General features: G+C 47.6%; 2 protein-coding genes across 2 annotated transcripts in view; one reads left to right on the top strand and one right to left on the bottom strand.

Moving 5' to 3' along the window:
* Positions 1-3,679: 3,679 nt before the first annotated feature.
* DLL1 (delta like canonical Notch ligand 1) lies at positions 3,680-11,719 on the bottom strand. Its single transcript, XM_085315510.1, has 11 exons — positions 11,501-11,719; positions 10,940-11,254; positions 10,761-10,821; positions 10,220-10,477; positions 7,626-7,686; positions 7,020-7,150; positions 6,710-6,879; positions 6,336-6,552; positions 4,800-5,592; positions 4,569-4,683; positions 3,680-4,162 (listed from the first exon to the last, which is right to left on the bottom strand). The coding sequence occupies exons 1-11, from the start codon at positions 11,558-11,560 to the stop codon at positions 4,157-4,159; spliced, it is 2,187 nt and encodes a 728-aa protein (XP_085171636.1). The 5' UTR covers positions 11,561-11,719; the 3' UTR covers positions 3,680-4,156.
* A 36-nt stretch (positions 11,720-11,755) lies between these two features.
* Positions 11,756-12,193, top strand: part of FAM120B (family with sequence similarity 120 member B) — a 235,724-nt gene continuing 235,286 nt past the window's right edge. The window contains exon 1 of the mRNA XM_085315512.1: positions 11,756-12,115. The gene's annotated coding sequence lies outside the window, so the exon portion shown is untranslated. The remainder of the gene's footprint in view (positions 12,116-12,193) is intronic.

Below are 12,193 nucleotides of genomic sequence, written 5' to 3'. Positions count from 1 at the left end.
GATTGGAGTCTTTAGTCCATGCAAACTCACCACAAAAATAGCTCGCCATCTCGCAGACAAGCAATCTGACATACAGAGATAGGAAATAGCTTTACTTGTCTCGGAGGGTATTTTAACATTCTCCATCACCACAGTATCCTCTCATAAGCACAAATGACCTCCTCCCTGTTAGTGCAAGCAGGAGGCCCCCATTTTCCTAAGACGCTGGAAAGATTAAGTGACACAGGTCCAAGGTTGTGCAGGAAGTCTGGAAGGAGTGCTAGAAATAGAGTGGGGCCCCCCGGAGTCCCAACTGCAGTGCCTTGACCACAAGACCATCCTTCCTCTCCCAAGGTTACACATGAAATCTGTGGTGGAGCCAAGAATAGTACCCAAGTTTCCTGACGCCCAGGCCATCCTCCCTCCCTGTGCACAAAATAAGCATAAATATCAGTTTAAAGCAATTTATAAACCTATGTGTTGCAATTAAACCTCAGTCTGAGCCCAAAACTTCCTATGTTTTGAAAGCTGTGGCACACCTTACTTAGAAAGGTCACTTTCTCAAACAAGGCAGCTAATAGTTCCCTGTAGCAAACTCTTTCCTACTATCTCAACACCTCTAAGTTTCTAATTCGTCCTATTCATGCCAACTCAGCAAAATATTTAGGTGGTAGAAGCAGGGCTCCTGGTGCCACCACTTGCCACAGAGGAGCAGCTTTATAGATAGGGGCATAGCCTGAAATGTGCCACCATCTGGAGGAGGACACCAAATGAGGCCAAACGTGCCTAAACCACCCCTCACTGCTGCCCAGCACTCCACAGGGGGAAGAGCAACCTGAGCAAGGGCAGACTCAGCTGGTGCTGCCATGAGCCTTCACATCCCCCACCTGCTGGGGACACATGCAGCTTCCCCAGGGGAGCAGAGATGTGCTGTGTCAGGAAGGGCATGGTGCCATATATCCCTGCAGCTYGTTGGAGTCTTTCCATTAATTTTAATGGGCTTTGGACTGGGCTCTGAATTCCCAGCTGTCCTGGCTAAATGGCCTCCTCAAGCTGTCTCTCCTCTCATTTTAGACCAAGGAGGCCTTTTGGAGACCCTGCTGACAGGCAGGTTCCTACCACTTTTTGGCACTGGATCTTCCCTTCCTCCCACGAGTGTGGCCATGGCTGGCAGCCCCTCGTGGGACCAGTACAGGCAAGAGCCAACAAGTGTCTTTTGCTGCCTCTAACCCACTGCGTGCACTGTCTGTATGCCCTGCCTGTATCTGTATGTGCCTCTCTCTCTCTCTCTCTCTCTCTCTGTCTGTCTCTCTCTCTCTCTTTCTCATGCAAATTCGTGCCTGACTTCAACCCACTGCTTGGATCATCTATTTTTCCTGGAAAGAACCAGGTGCTAATGATGAGGAATGTTGATCCATTGTTCCCCATCGCATACCATGACCCAGTCTGACCATGCAAGGCCCCTGCACATATGTTCAGATTTGGGRGACTTAGAAATCCTGCTTGTGACAGTAGCCCCAACCCTACTCATCATGGAAACTGAAAAAGCAGTTAAACTCATTTATGTAGCTATCGTTTGAGATGGTACTTCAGAAAGACATGACCTCCTTCTTTTTGCCCATGGCGCATTTTCTTTCACTCACCACAGTAATTAGCACAGTAAGCAAGCTGAGGTTTCTTAAGGTGCATTATCTGCCTAAGTTAGGGAGATGCTGGTGTTATGCCCATTTGCAAGAGAAAGAAGCTGTACATTTTGCCAGACTTTTACCTACAGTGTATTAAAGTAGCACTTGCTCTAGCACTGAAGACCTGTTGTCATTACAGAAGCGCTCAAGTCATCCATGAGCTTTCATTTTTTATTGCTCTTCATATGGAAGTAGCACYGATAGGGCCCAACTGAGACCATGGCACTGACTGTACAAAGTGCAGTGCATAATAAGTGAACAATCTCACTCCAAAAAGCTTAGAAAGAAGAGGAAACAGACAGAAAAAAGTAAAGTGATTTGCCCCAGAAACAGCAGTAAAGCACCAACCAAAGAAAAACAGCCAAAGCTCATTTGTGTGTCYGATCTCTGAGGTTATGCTGCCGGAATACCCTGCCACCATACACACTGTCATGCCTGGGATAATATTTAATGCAGTGGTTGTGATTTTTGGCAGGTTGTTATGTTATCACTCAGATTGAAAATCCTCTTCAGATCATCAYTGACGATCTGCTTTCTAGTACCTCATGTCACTCTCCTCATAAAAGCCTTTCCTAAAAACACACCTTGGAGTGAATACAAAGGATTATAACTGTGGGGTGGATTCCTGTGAAGTATATCTGATATATCTCTTCCAAGGTTGGCTTAGTGAGAAGGCTTTATAGACTGATAAGCCCCTGGAGTYGGGGTTAATTTTCTATTGACCTCACTTGGAAGTAAAGTCCATGTTGTTCACATATTTGTGCACATTAAAATAAGACAAATACATGTATAAATTAGAGTTATAGATCACTAATTACAATATTTGCTTGATCTTTTTCTGRTATACTATTCTTCACTTTTAGGGTAGAATCCATCTCCACCGAAGTGAATAGGAGCAAAGTATTTTCATCAGCTCCAAGAAGCTGCAGGAGGTGGCCCACAATGAGCAGGGTGGGTTCAGCTTTAATAGATCAGAAAGGAAATSTTTTCTTAGATTTTCTTTCTTTTTTTTTCTTTTTTTTTTTCCCTAAGTGGGAAAACCCTTTGTGTGTTTCTGAAGGGACTCTGTCAACTAATGCACAGGACAACTTGCCAGAGAGCTAGTTAGGGCAAACCAAACAGGCGAAATTGCCTGAGCCTTCAGGGCCAAGCCAAGAGATGGGACCACACACCACTCCAGTACGATGGCAGCAGGCACTTAAGGCGGATAAAACCAAAGATACAACCAGTACTTTAAACAGGTGTCACAGTCAGGAGARTTGAGGCATTCAATGAGCTCAGCAAAACCTTTCCTGGGGAGAGAAGTGCCCCCTCCAGAGAGGTCTGAGCAGGTAGCTCCCTTCCCATGGTTGGGCATAAAGCAGCTGAGGCTGAGTTGCCCTCTCTGGCATGGCCGGGGTGCCCCAAACTCCAGGCAAGTGTTGGATGTTGCAAGAAGTGAAGAGTTGTGTCACAACAGGCCCCATGTCTGCACTGAAATGGAGCACACTTGCACTGCTCTTTCTCAGGAAGCGAAACCATATCTGTTTATACATACACAGTCCAACATGACTGAACAGACATTACTCAAAGTTTTGACAGAAATTCACCTTTGAGTTAAGAGTGAGCACAACCATTGTCAAAAGTTCAGAAAGTTAGGAAAGGAAAGGAGTGGTCCACACAGAACATATTCTCTGCTCTTTGTGATAGATCTCAGTCCCACCCAATCTCCCATTCAGCCCACAGAAGCCTGCCAGATGCCAGGTTGCAAGGTTTACTCCATACATCATCAGTTATGGAAAAAAAAATATAGTATTTTGGTTATCATTAATAATATTTATTTTGGAAAAATATTTTAAAAATGAATTTTTTTCATTAACAAAACAGTAAAAAAAAAMCTCAAATAACATTTGCACAGTATTCCATAAATACATTTATATACAAAAAAATATAGTCACATAGACCCGAAGTGCCTTTGTACATATTTACCAAAAAATTTAAATTATAAAAAAAGAACATCACAAAATACTCAAGCTTTACAATTATCATGAAAATATTTTTACAGATTCAAAAAAATAACACACTTTTTCTCACCTAGTAAAAACACATTTTAGTATCAAAAAAGACAATAAAGGCAGTGTTTATGTCTCTAATTCAAGAAAAGACTGGCTCATAAGAATCCAAAATACACACTTCAGGCAGTGCATGCTTCTTATGTAGTAAGTAAGTCCATTCATTTAAATATATATAGAAAAGCAACTGACCATAGTGCAATGATAAAATTCATAAAAGGCAGTGCAACAGAACACAGACCCTTGCCTAGTGTCCATCTTGTTTCTTTATTTTGCAGTCACTTTGCTAACTTCAGTAGAGAACCAGCTCAAGCCTGAATTTAGTTTCTCAGCAGCAGTCAGTGAAGGAATCTATCTCCCATTCCTCTTTCAGCAGCATTCATTGGGGCACGTCTCCTTTGAAATTGTTCTGAACAACAACTTTGCCATATCACTTCCGTTTTACACCTGTTCAGAGAAAACAAGAGCAGAGACCAGAAGAGATTAATAGAAAGTAAAAATATGACTGTCAGGGTTGAGAGGGCCAGGAGTCTAGCTTCATGCCAGGCAAGAACAGACTYTATGTGAAGCATACTAAGGGGCAAGCCCATAGATCACAACTGTACCATAACTGTCTCCTCATCTGCAAGAATAACTGTGCCTGTGACATCCACTGAAGCAAGTGGCTTGCATGACCAAGCTTGTCAGGTTTTTACAACCTTCACATCACAATAAACTTAAGAGGACCAGATTTCAAGAGCTACGAATCAGTGTGGCATCATGAGGAACAACTTAGCTGCCCCTACATGTTTTAGATATGGATCAAGCACCAAGATTTTTCTCTGCTTTTACAACTACCAGGCAATATACTAACCTCAGTTGCTATGATGCACTCATCTTTCTCTTCTGATATGACATACACCGACTGGTACTTTGTGTCCTTTGAAGTGGAATATACTGAATCAGGTCGTTTTCTTTCGGAAGTATCACTATTGAAGACAAAAACAGACAACACAGATCAGAGGGCTGCTGCTAATACTACCCACAAGACACATACACCTTTCAGAGTAAAGCTGTTCCCCCTGCACTTGGACACGAAGGATACCTCTTTAGTTGTACTGCACTTTTCTCCTCTGCCTCTGAATCATATGTTTCACACTTGGCTTCACATTTGCTGTGCTCCTCTTTAACAGAGTCCTCATTCTTGAGTTCATGCACCAAATTGTAATCCACTGATGGGTATCTAACTTTGTAGCCATTTTTATCGGAGTTATCACTGTGAAAGTCTACTTTCTTGTTTGTGTTTTTAATCTGAGTGGCACCAATGACACTTATGGAAATGTCCTTCTCACGCTGGCAGTTTGCCAGGTTGTTCATGGTCTCAGTTTCACTCCTACACGCATCAGGCTGGTGGTGCCTCTTTTGCATTTTGAGTCTGACGCAGACAACAACAGCAGCGCACCCCAGCAATAGCATCAGGACCAGAATAATCCCGGCACACACCGCGATCCAGGGGAACTGGGCATTCTGGCCTTCTGTGTACTTCTCAGTGAAGTCGACAATTACTGGTCCCTGAGGCTGCTCGGGGAGCAAAAACTGGCAGTTGAGTCCGCCATACCCCCGGGCACACTCACACACATAGCGGTTGTTTCTTTCGTGGCACGTCGCCCCGTTGTGACAAGGGTTGTGTTCACATCTGCTCACTGGGGTACTGCAGTTCTTCCCATTGTATCCCGGGGGGCACGTACAGGAATAGTCATTAATTCCATCCTGGCAGGTTCCTCCGTTGACACACGGAAAGGAGGCACAGTCATCCACGTTATCGTCACAGTGTCTTCCAGTGAAGCCAGCCTGGCACTGGCATATGTAAGAGTTCCCRAGATCAACACACTGGGCTCCTGCAACACATTAAATGGGACAAGCGCTGAGTGGTGTACAGTCAGGCTGCCCAACCTCAAAGCTTCTTGAACGCCCAGCACACTCTGAGTGATGTTCTCCAGGTGATCATGACAATCAGCATTTGAGAAAACCTTTCTTTCTGAGAAAGATTCCAATCTTTGTTAGGTCTTTTCCACCATAAAAAGTATGCCTTTTTTTTTTAAGGGAAATTTTTCTTAGTAACATTTGCTTTTCTTTCTCTATCCTATTAGCTTTTTGACATTTTATTTGGCTTGGACAATAAAGCTAGTCCAGCTCAGTATCACATCACAGTCTCATGCTTTAGAGTTAGAGTGGCAATGAACGTGGAGGATTGTACTAAGGAAAGTCTTCACTAGTTTTATCAAAACAGGATAATTACTACCACTAGATTATAAGTAACAATATTTAAGATTTGTAAGGTATTTCCCATCCACAGACCTCAAAGAGTTTTTATAAACCACTTGGAAGAAAGCCTCCGCATGTTTATGCATGAGGCTTCAGGCCAAGTGACCTGGCCACAGCTACCCCTTAAGAAAATGCTATTTGTGGCAGTGAACCATATTGTGGCATTACTTTTTAAGCACAATTGCTCCACCAATTCAACTATTGACATGACACAGGCCGTGATTTATAACTGAGTCTTAATATGAACTCCAAATCAGAAGCCTAAGTAACTGGACTGTCTCCTTTTAAAAGGTCACCTTAGCGTGTTTGGCCTTACCATTAGCACAAGGGCTGGAACTGCAGTAATCAATTTTCTTTTCACAGTTGAACCCGGAATATCCTAGTGGGCAGCGGCAGCTGTATCCCCCATCAGGGTTGTCAGTACACCTCCCACCATTGAAGCATGGTCCRTCAGCACAAGTCATTGCGCTCAGCTCACAGTTTTTACCGTAGAAGCCCGGGGGACAGGTACAGGAATAGCTGTTCTCAAGATCCTGTTGGGAAGAAAACAATTTTTGCTTGTTTGATTGTTTGCTTCAAATGTTTAACTGAAGTTGCCACAAAAYCCCAAAAAAAGATTTTGGAAAATCAGTGAAACTGACATTTCCTCTTCCTTCGGGGTTTCATGTGGCACAAGCAACTCAGACTTACAGTGCAGCTTCCACCATTCTTGCAAGGGTTGGCATCACATTCATTGATTTCAATCTCACAGCTGGAACCTGTGTACCCGGGTCGGCAAGAACAAGTGTAGCTCCCTTGGCCAGTGTTGGTGCATGTGGCACCATTCTTACATGGCTTGTGGTGGGTGCAGTAGTTAAGGTCTGTAAAAGATATTTTTGAAAAGAGAGATCCATCAGGACACTTGCTGCTTTACAAGGCTACTATAGTGCAGATGAGCTGGAAATAGCTGCTTGTTTTCTGTGGTCTAAAATGCACGCTGAGGCAGGGGCTGAGCACTTACCCTGGTTACAGAAAAGGCCACCCCAGCCTTCCTGGCAGTTGCACTGCCACGGTTGCTGACAGGTACCATGAAGGCAGCCTGGGTATCGGATGCACTCATCACAATATCGCCCCTGCCAACCCACTCTGCATCTGAAAAAAAAAAAAAGCCAACAACAAAGTCTCGTCAGATTTAGACTTCTCACAGTTGGAAACCCTATCACAAACTCTGCAAACACACTGATGCCAGGGATCAAGTTTCCTAAAAGCCTTCAGTGATCCTTCATGTGAGAAAGTCACCGAGTCCAGCTATAGTATCAGCTTTCACCAGCCCCAGCTATTTCTTCCCCTTCCTTAGACAGAGCCATGGTTCCAGGTAGTTAATTTGTTTACTCTGATAACAAACAGCTAACCCTTACACATGGTACTGTAAACTCATTAGGTAAATATTAATGGTGCTGATGTTTGACTTGTAGATTAATACTTTGATCTGGCATTACCTGGATTTCTCAAATTACCATCTAATATGAAGAAAGGCACTCAAACTGACCCTCAAATGACCAATGGCTTACTTAACACCAGAGCGTCAACACYAAAGAAGGGAGCAGAAGGGGAGCAGAAAACTTACTTGCATTCCCCAGGTTTGTCGCAAAAGCCGTGTTGCTCATCACATCCAGGCAAACAAATCGCTGTGAACAGATCGAGCAGGGAGACATATAAGCACCAGGGCCAAGCACCCCCCTTCTAAAAGCACAATTCTGAGAGCACCCCGTAGGCAGGGAGCTAGCCTCTTTCGCTAGGTCCAGGCAGTTAAGAGCAGCTAAGTTAATCTCCAAAGTCTGCAGGAGTATTGATCTTGCCTAGTAACTGGGCACTTTACTTATCACCAGGGATGAGCATTCTTCTTAATACAGTTGCACACAGACAAAAGAGGGCTCACAATTGCTCCCTTCCCCGCAGCCCCTCACCCCCGCCTTCCCTTCCCAGTGAGGGTCAGAAGTCCTTTTTTTTCCAATTCTATGCACACAGCTCCACCTCTTAATATCCCCCGAAAGTGTGTGTGCAGATAAGAGTGGACAGCTGGTGTGCAGGGTGCCAGTGCAAGACAGCTGCTCTATTGTCTATTCTCTCCCAGCAGCTGCCCCGCTGCAACAATACGGCCGGCGCCGGAGCCAATGGGGCCGCGGCCGGCTCCCGCGCAGCCTATCCCGGCCCACGGCTAATCTATGGCACGCGCGTGATTTCGCTGCAAAAACTTTTTTTCTTATTCAAATAAATAAGTCTAAAGTTCTTCCTCCCTCCTCCTTCTCTCTCTTCCCTCCCCCCCGCCTTTTGGTTCTGCCCGCCACTTCCCCGCCCCGCTCGGAAAAGGCGAGGGTGGGCACAGACGTGGTAAAGAGGTAAACGGGCCAGCAGGAGGGAGGATGAGGGAAAGGGGAAAAAAAAAAAAAGAGGGGGGGGACTTCTGCTCATTACTTTGCCTGGTTATGGAACTCATTAAGCAGGCAGTGCAAAGTTTTAATTCAACAAAGCCAGCCGGAGACAATGGCGTGCGAGGGGAAGGGGAAGGGRAAAAAAAGAAAAAGGAAAAAAGAAAAAAAGAAAAAAAGAAAGAATCAGCGCTGATAATCAGATCACCGCAAAGCTGGAAAGAATGGAGCTGAGGGCAAGTAGATGGGAAGCAATCTGGGACTGGGAGCTCTGCTTGCTAACAGGAAAACATTCTTTTTGCATGCATGCACACACAAACACATCTCTATTGCCCAGAAGGTCTGCGCTGTTGTTGTAAACTGTTTTTCTAAGACACGAGGAAGAGTGAACAGCATACATAACAAGTCAGGAAAGATGGAAAACGTTCTACTGAGCTATGGGAAGAGCAGCAATGCACAGGCATCCAAAAGTGCTGACAGCCCCGAAAGAGCTCATTATCAAAATGCTTCCTTTTCCCCCCATCCCTTGACACAATTGGGATAGGCACTTTTGATCTTGGGAAAGGTTGCAGTTCCTATTTAAAGCACTGTCAAAGGAAATGCAAGCCTCTTTGCCTACAGTTTATTGTGCAACATTGTACCACGAACTGTTAAAAGCATCTTAGCAGTCACTAACAGTGTGAATAATCAGTCTGGGCCTRTTTGATAGCAGCCATCTGTGACCAAAGCATAGGTGGATTTTAAGAAAAACAAAAGCAAACAAACAAACAAAAACCTCAAAACAGAGAGGCTGCTTTTCAGATTGCAACAGTTTTCTCCCTAGCTCTCTGGCCCTTTGATGATGGGAGAGCAGCACTCACCAGGAAGGTAAGTCGTCTGGCAGCCCACATCAGATGTGCATACGCACACAATCAGAGAATGCCATCACATGCTACAGTAGGATCTCTGTGTGTGTGTTTGTACGTGCATTGCCATGTGTCCGCAAAGGGTGATGATCTTGTACAAAACTGGATGTATCTGACATCTGAGACTTCCTTTATCTGCTCACTATTCCATCTTTTCCTGCTGTGTCAACACATCATGTTCCTGAACAACTTCAAGCTCAGGTTTACTTTAAAATTCATGTTGCTTTCTACTTTATTAGTAGTAGTAATCATCAAGGCAATGTTATAGAAGTGGGGTAGGGAAGAAGGTGAATGTTCCCGGGGTTCCAGGTGCAAAAGTATCTGTCAGTGGCAGGTTTAGGAGTACCCCAAATTAGAAACATACAGTCTACTACCCAGAGAGAATATCTTGTATCTCCCAATACTTATTTCAGTACAAGGTAGCAACACTTCAGGTCGTAATAAGCCTGCCATTCAGACGGATCCATGGAGGCTGCCAAAGCCTAACTTCCTTTCCTGAAGCCACGTACCCCTCAGTCCATGATGTTGATGCACCATGGTGGGAGGGGTGGGGTAGGGGATAAGAATTAGACTTGATATATTTTAATATATCCTCAATCAGCTCTTGAATATTTTGCTATCAAGTTTGATGATTACAGCAAAGAAGTGAGAGTGTAACATTGACACTGTCATTTTACTAGCTTGAGATGGAGCTGTTAACTTTCTATGGTAACACTGAGGCCCTCCTGACCCCCACAGCAGTAAGGCCCATACGCAGCACCAGACCTCCATGCACCCTAACTCAGTCCCCCCTCTCTTGTGGGGTCTCATGTCAGAGCAATGCCTCCCAGCAAGCCCCATGGGCACAGCTGAAACAGCGCCCGGGGAGACAAAAAGGTGACACTCACGCTCAGTGCAGTACTGGCCCTTCCAGCCCGGGTTGCAGACTTTCTCGCCACGCTCCCCACAGGTGAAGTGACCAAAGGCATCGTCCCGGGGGCGGCAGAAGACAGAGCAGCCCTCTCCGTAATAGTGCTCGTCGCACACGAAGCGATAGGAGTACTTGAGGTCGGTGCGGCCGCTGCTGTGCAGGTCCTGGGACCACTCTTCGCCCACAGCCAGGTGCCTCTGCGTGGCCAGGCGGCTGATGAGGCGCTCGGGGTTTTCTGCGAGGAGATGGAGAGGAGAAGCATGGTTAGGGGACCCGCAGCAGGCAGTGGCAGAGGAAGACACTCGGGGGGGGGGGGGATCTGCGGTGGGAGGGGAACTGCAGAGGCAGGATCACCAGGGCTGTGTGCCAACAGGTTGGCCTCTTCCCGTGGTCTCCTGAGAAGGAGCAGGGATGGGGACAGGGAGTGTGCTGCACAAGGCAGACAGAGGGACAAAGCAGGCTGGCAGAGCGGCAGGGCTGGGGTTACTCCGGGAAAGGCTCTGTTTCGGGACAGTTACCCGTGGTGAGGTCGTCGGGCGAGTCGGTGTGCAGCGCTTCGATGATGAGCGAGAAGGTGCCCTGGGGAGAGAAGGAGCAGAGACCGCCCGTCAGCGGGCCGCGAGCGCCGGCGGGGGCGGGCGGGGGGAGCAGCGATGCCGGCCCCCAGCCCGGCCCAGCCCGCGGAGCCCCCACTTACGGGCCAGGTGAAGCCGAAAGGGAAGCGGATGGGGTTGCTGAAGGCGGCCGGGTCGGCGCCGCCCGCGCCGTCGGGGACGCTGAAGGAGTTGGCGCCGAGCACGGGGGTGATGGCGCTGCCGTAGGTGCAGGGCGGCTCGGGGGACACGCTGGCCTGGTAGTGCTTGAGGCACACGCGGAAGAAGGTCTTGCAGTCGCACTGCTGCAGCCCGGCGCCGCCGGGGCCGCCCCCGCGGCAGCAGTTGCGGTTGCTCAGCAGCCCCTTCTTATTGACAAACTCCTGCAGCTTCAGCTCGAAGACCCCGGAACAGGCGACCTGCAGGGGGGCAGCGGTCGGGGAGGCCGTCAGCCCCCGCGGAGCAGCCCCGCTCCCCCGGTCGCCCCCCAGCCCCATCGTGCATGCCTCCCCCCCCGCCACCCTCCCTGCTCCTCTCCACTCCCCGAGCCACCTATAGGCCCTCTGCACCTCCACAGGGCCGGTGCATGCTCATATACACAGCACGGACCCCTTCACGGACCCCTGCGGGGGGGTTGCGGCCGGCGGGAGCGCCCAGGTACTCACCTGGCAGCGGCACAGCAGCACCGAGAGGAGGGCGAGCGTCAGCAGGAACCGGCCTCCCATTTTGGAGGGGCAGGCTCTGGTGCCTTCGCTTGCCTCCCCCTTGTCTCTCTTCCGAGGGGAAAGGGGAAAGTGTCTCTCTGGGGGGAAGGAAAAAAATAAGCGGCCAAAGCCGCTTGTCCCAGCAGAGCTGGAAGAGTTAGTGTCACGGTTTCCTTCTTTCAGGAGTGTGTCTGATTTTTTTTCCCCCTGTCGAGGTCTCTAGGTGCAGCCTCTCGGCGACTGACAGCTCTTTTGGATGGCAAAAGAAAAAGAAAAAAAAAAGAAAAAGAAAAAGAAAAAAGTTAGGATTATCTGCTAAACTGTTTTTCTTTCCCAATCCACGGCGATCCTCCTTTTCTCCAAAAAAAAATAAAAATAAAAACAACTTAATTCCCAACAGAGGCAGAGAAAAGGCTTCCCAAGGAAGATTAAAAATCAGCGATCTGGAAATCCCTGCAGACGAGGCGGCAGACGAGGCGGCGGTGGCGGCGGCGATAATTCCCGGTGCGGTGAGATGCGGGGAGCGGCTCTGCGCGGCTCCGCGCGGCTCCGCACGGCCTGCGCACGTCGGGGCTGGTAGGTGTCAAACGGCAGCAGCGGCTTGCAGGTCACGTTGGAGCTTTGATCCCCTTTTCTTTTCTTTACTTTTTTTTT

The sequence above is a fragment of the Rhea americana genome, unplaced genomic scaffold (genome assembly GCF_003343005.1).
Source record: "Rhea americana isolate MKP2758 unplaced genomic scaffold, rheAme1 scaffold_43, whole genome shotgun sequence".
Taxonomy (NCBI): Eukaryota; Metazoa; Chordata; class Aves; order Rheiformes; family Rheidae; genus Rhea; species Rhea americana.
The sequence above is the reverse complement of the archived record's forward strand: the minus strand, read 5'-3'. Positions and strand labels throughout refer to the sequence as shown.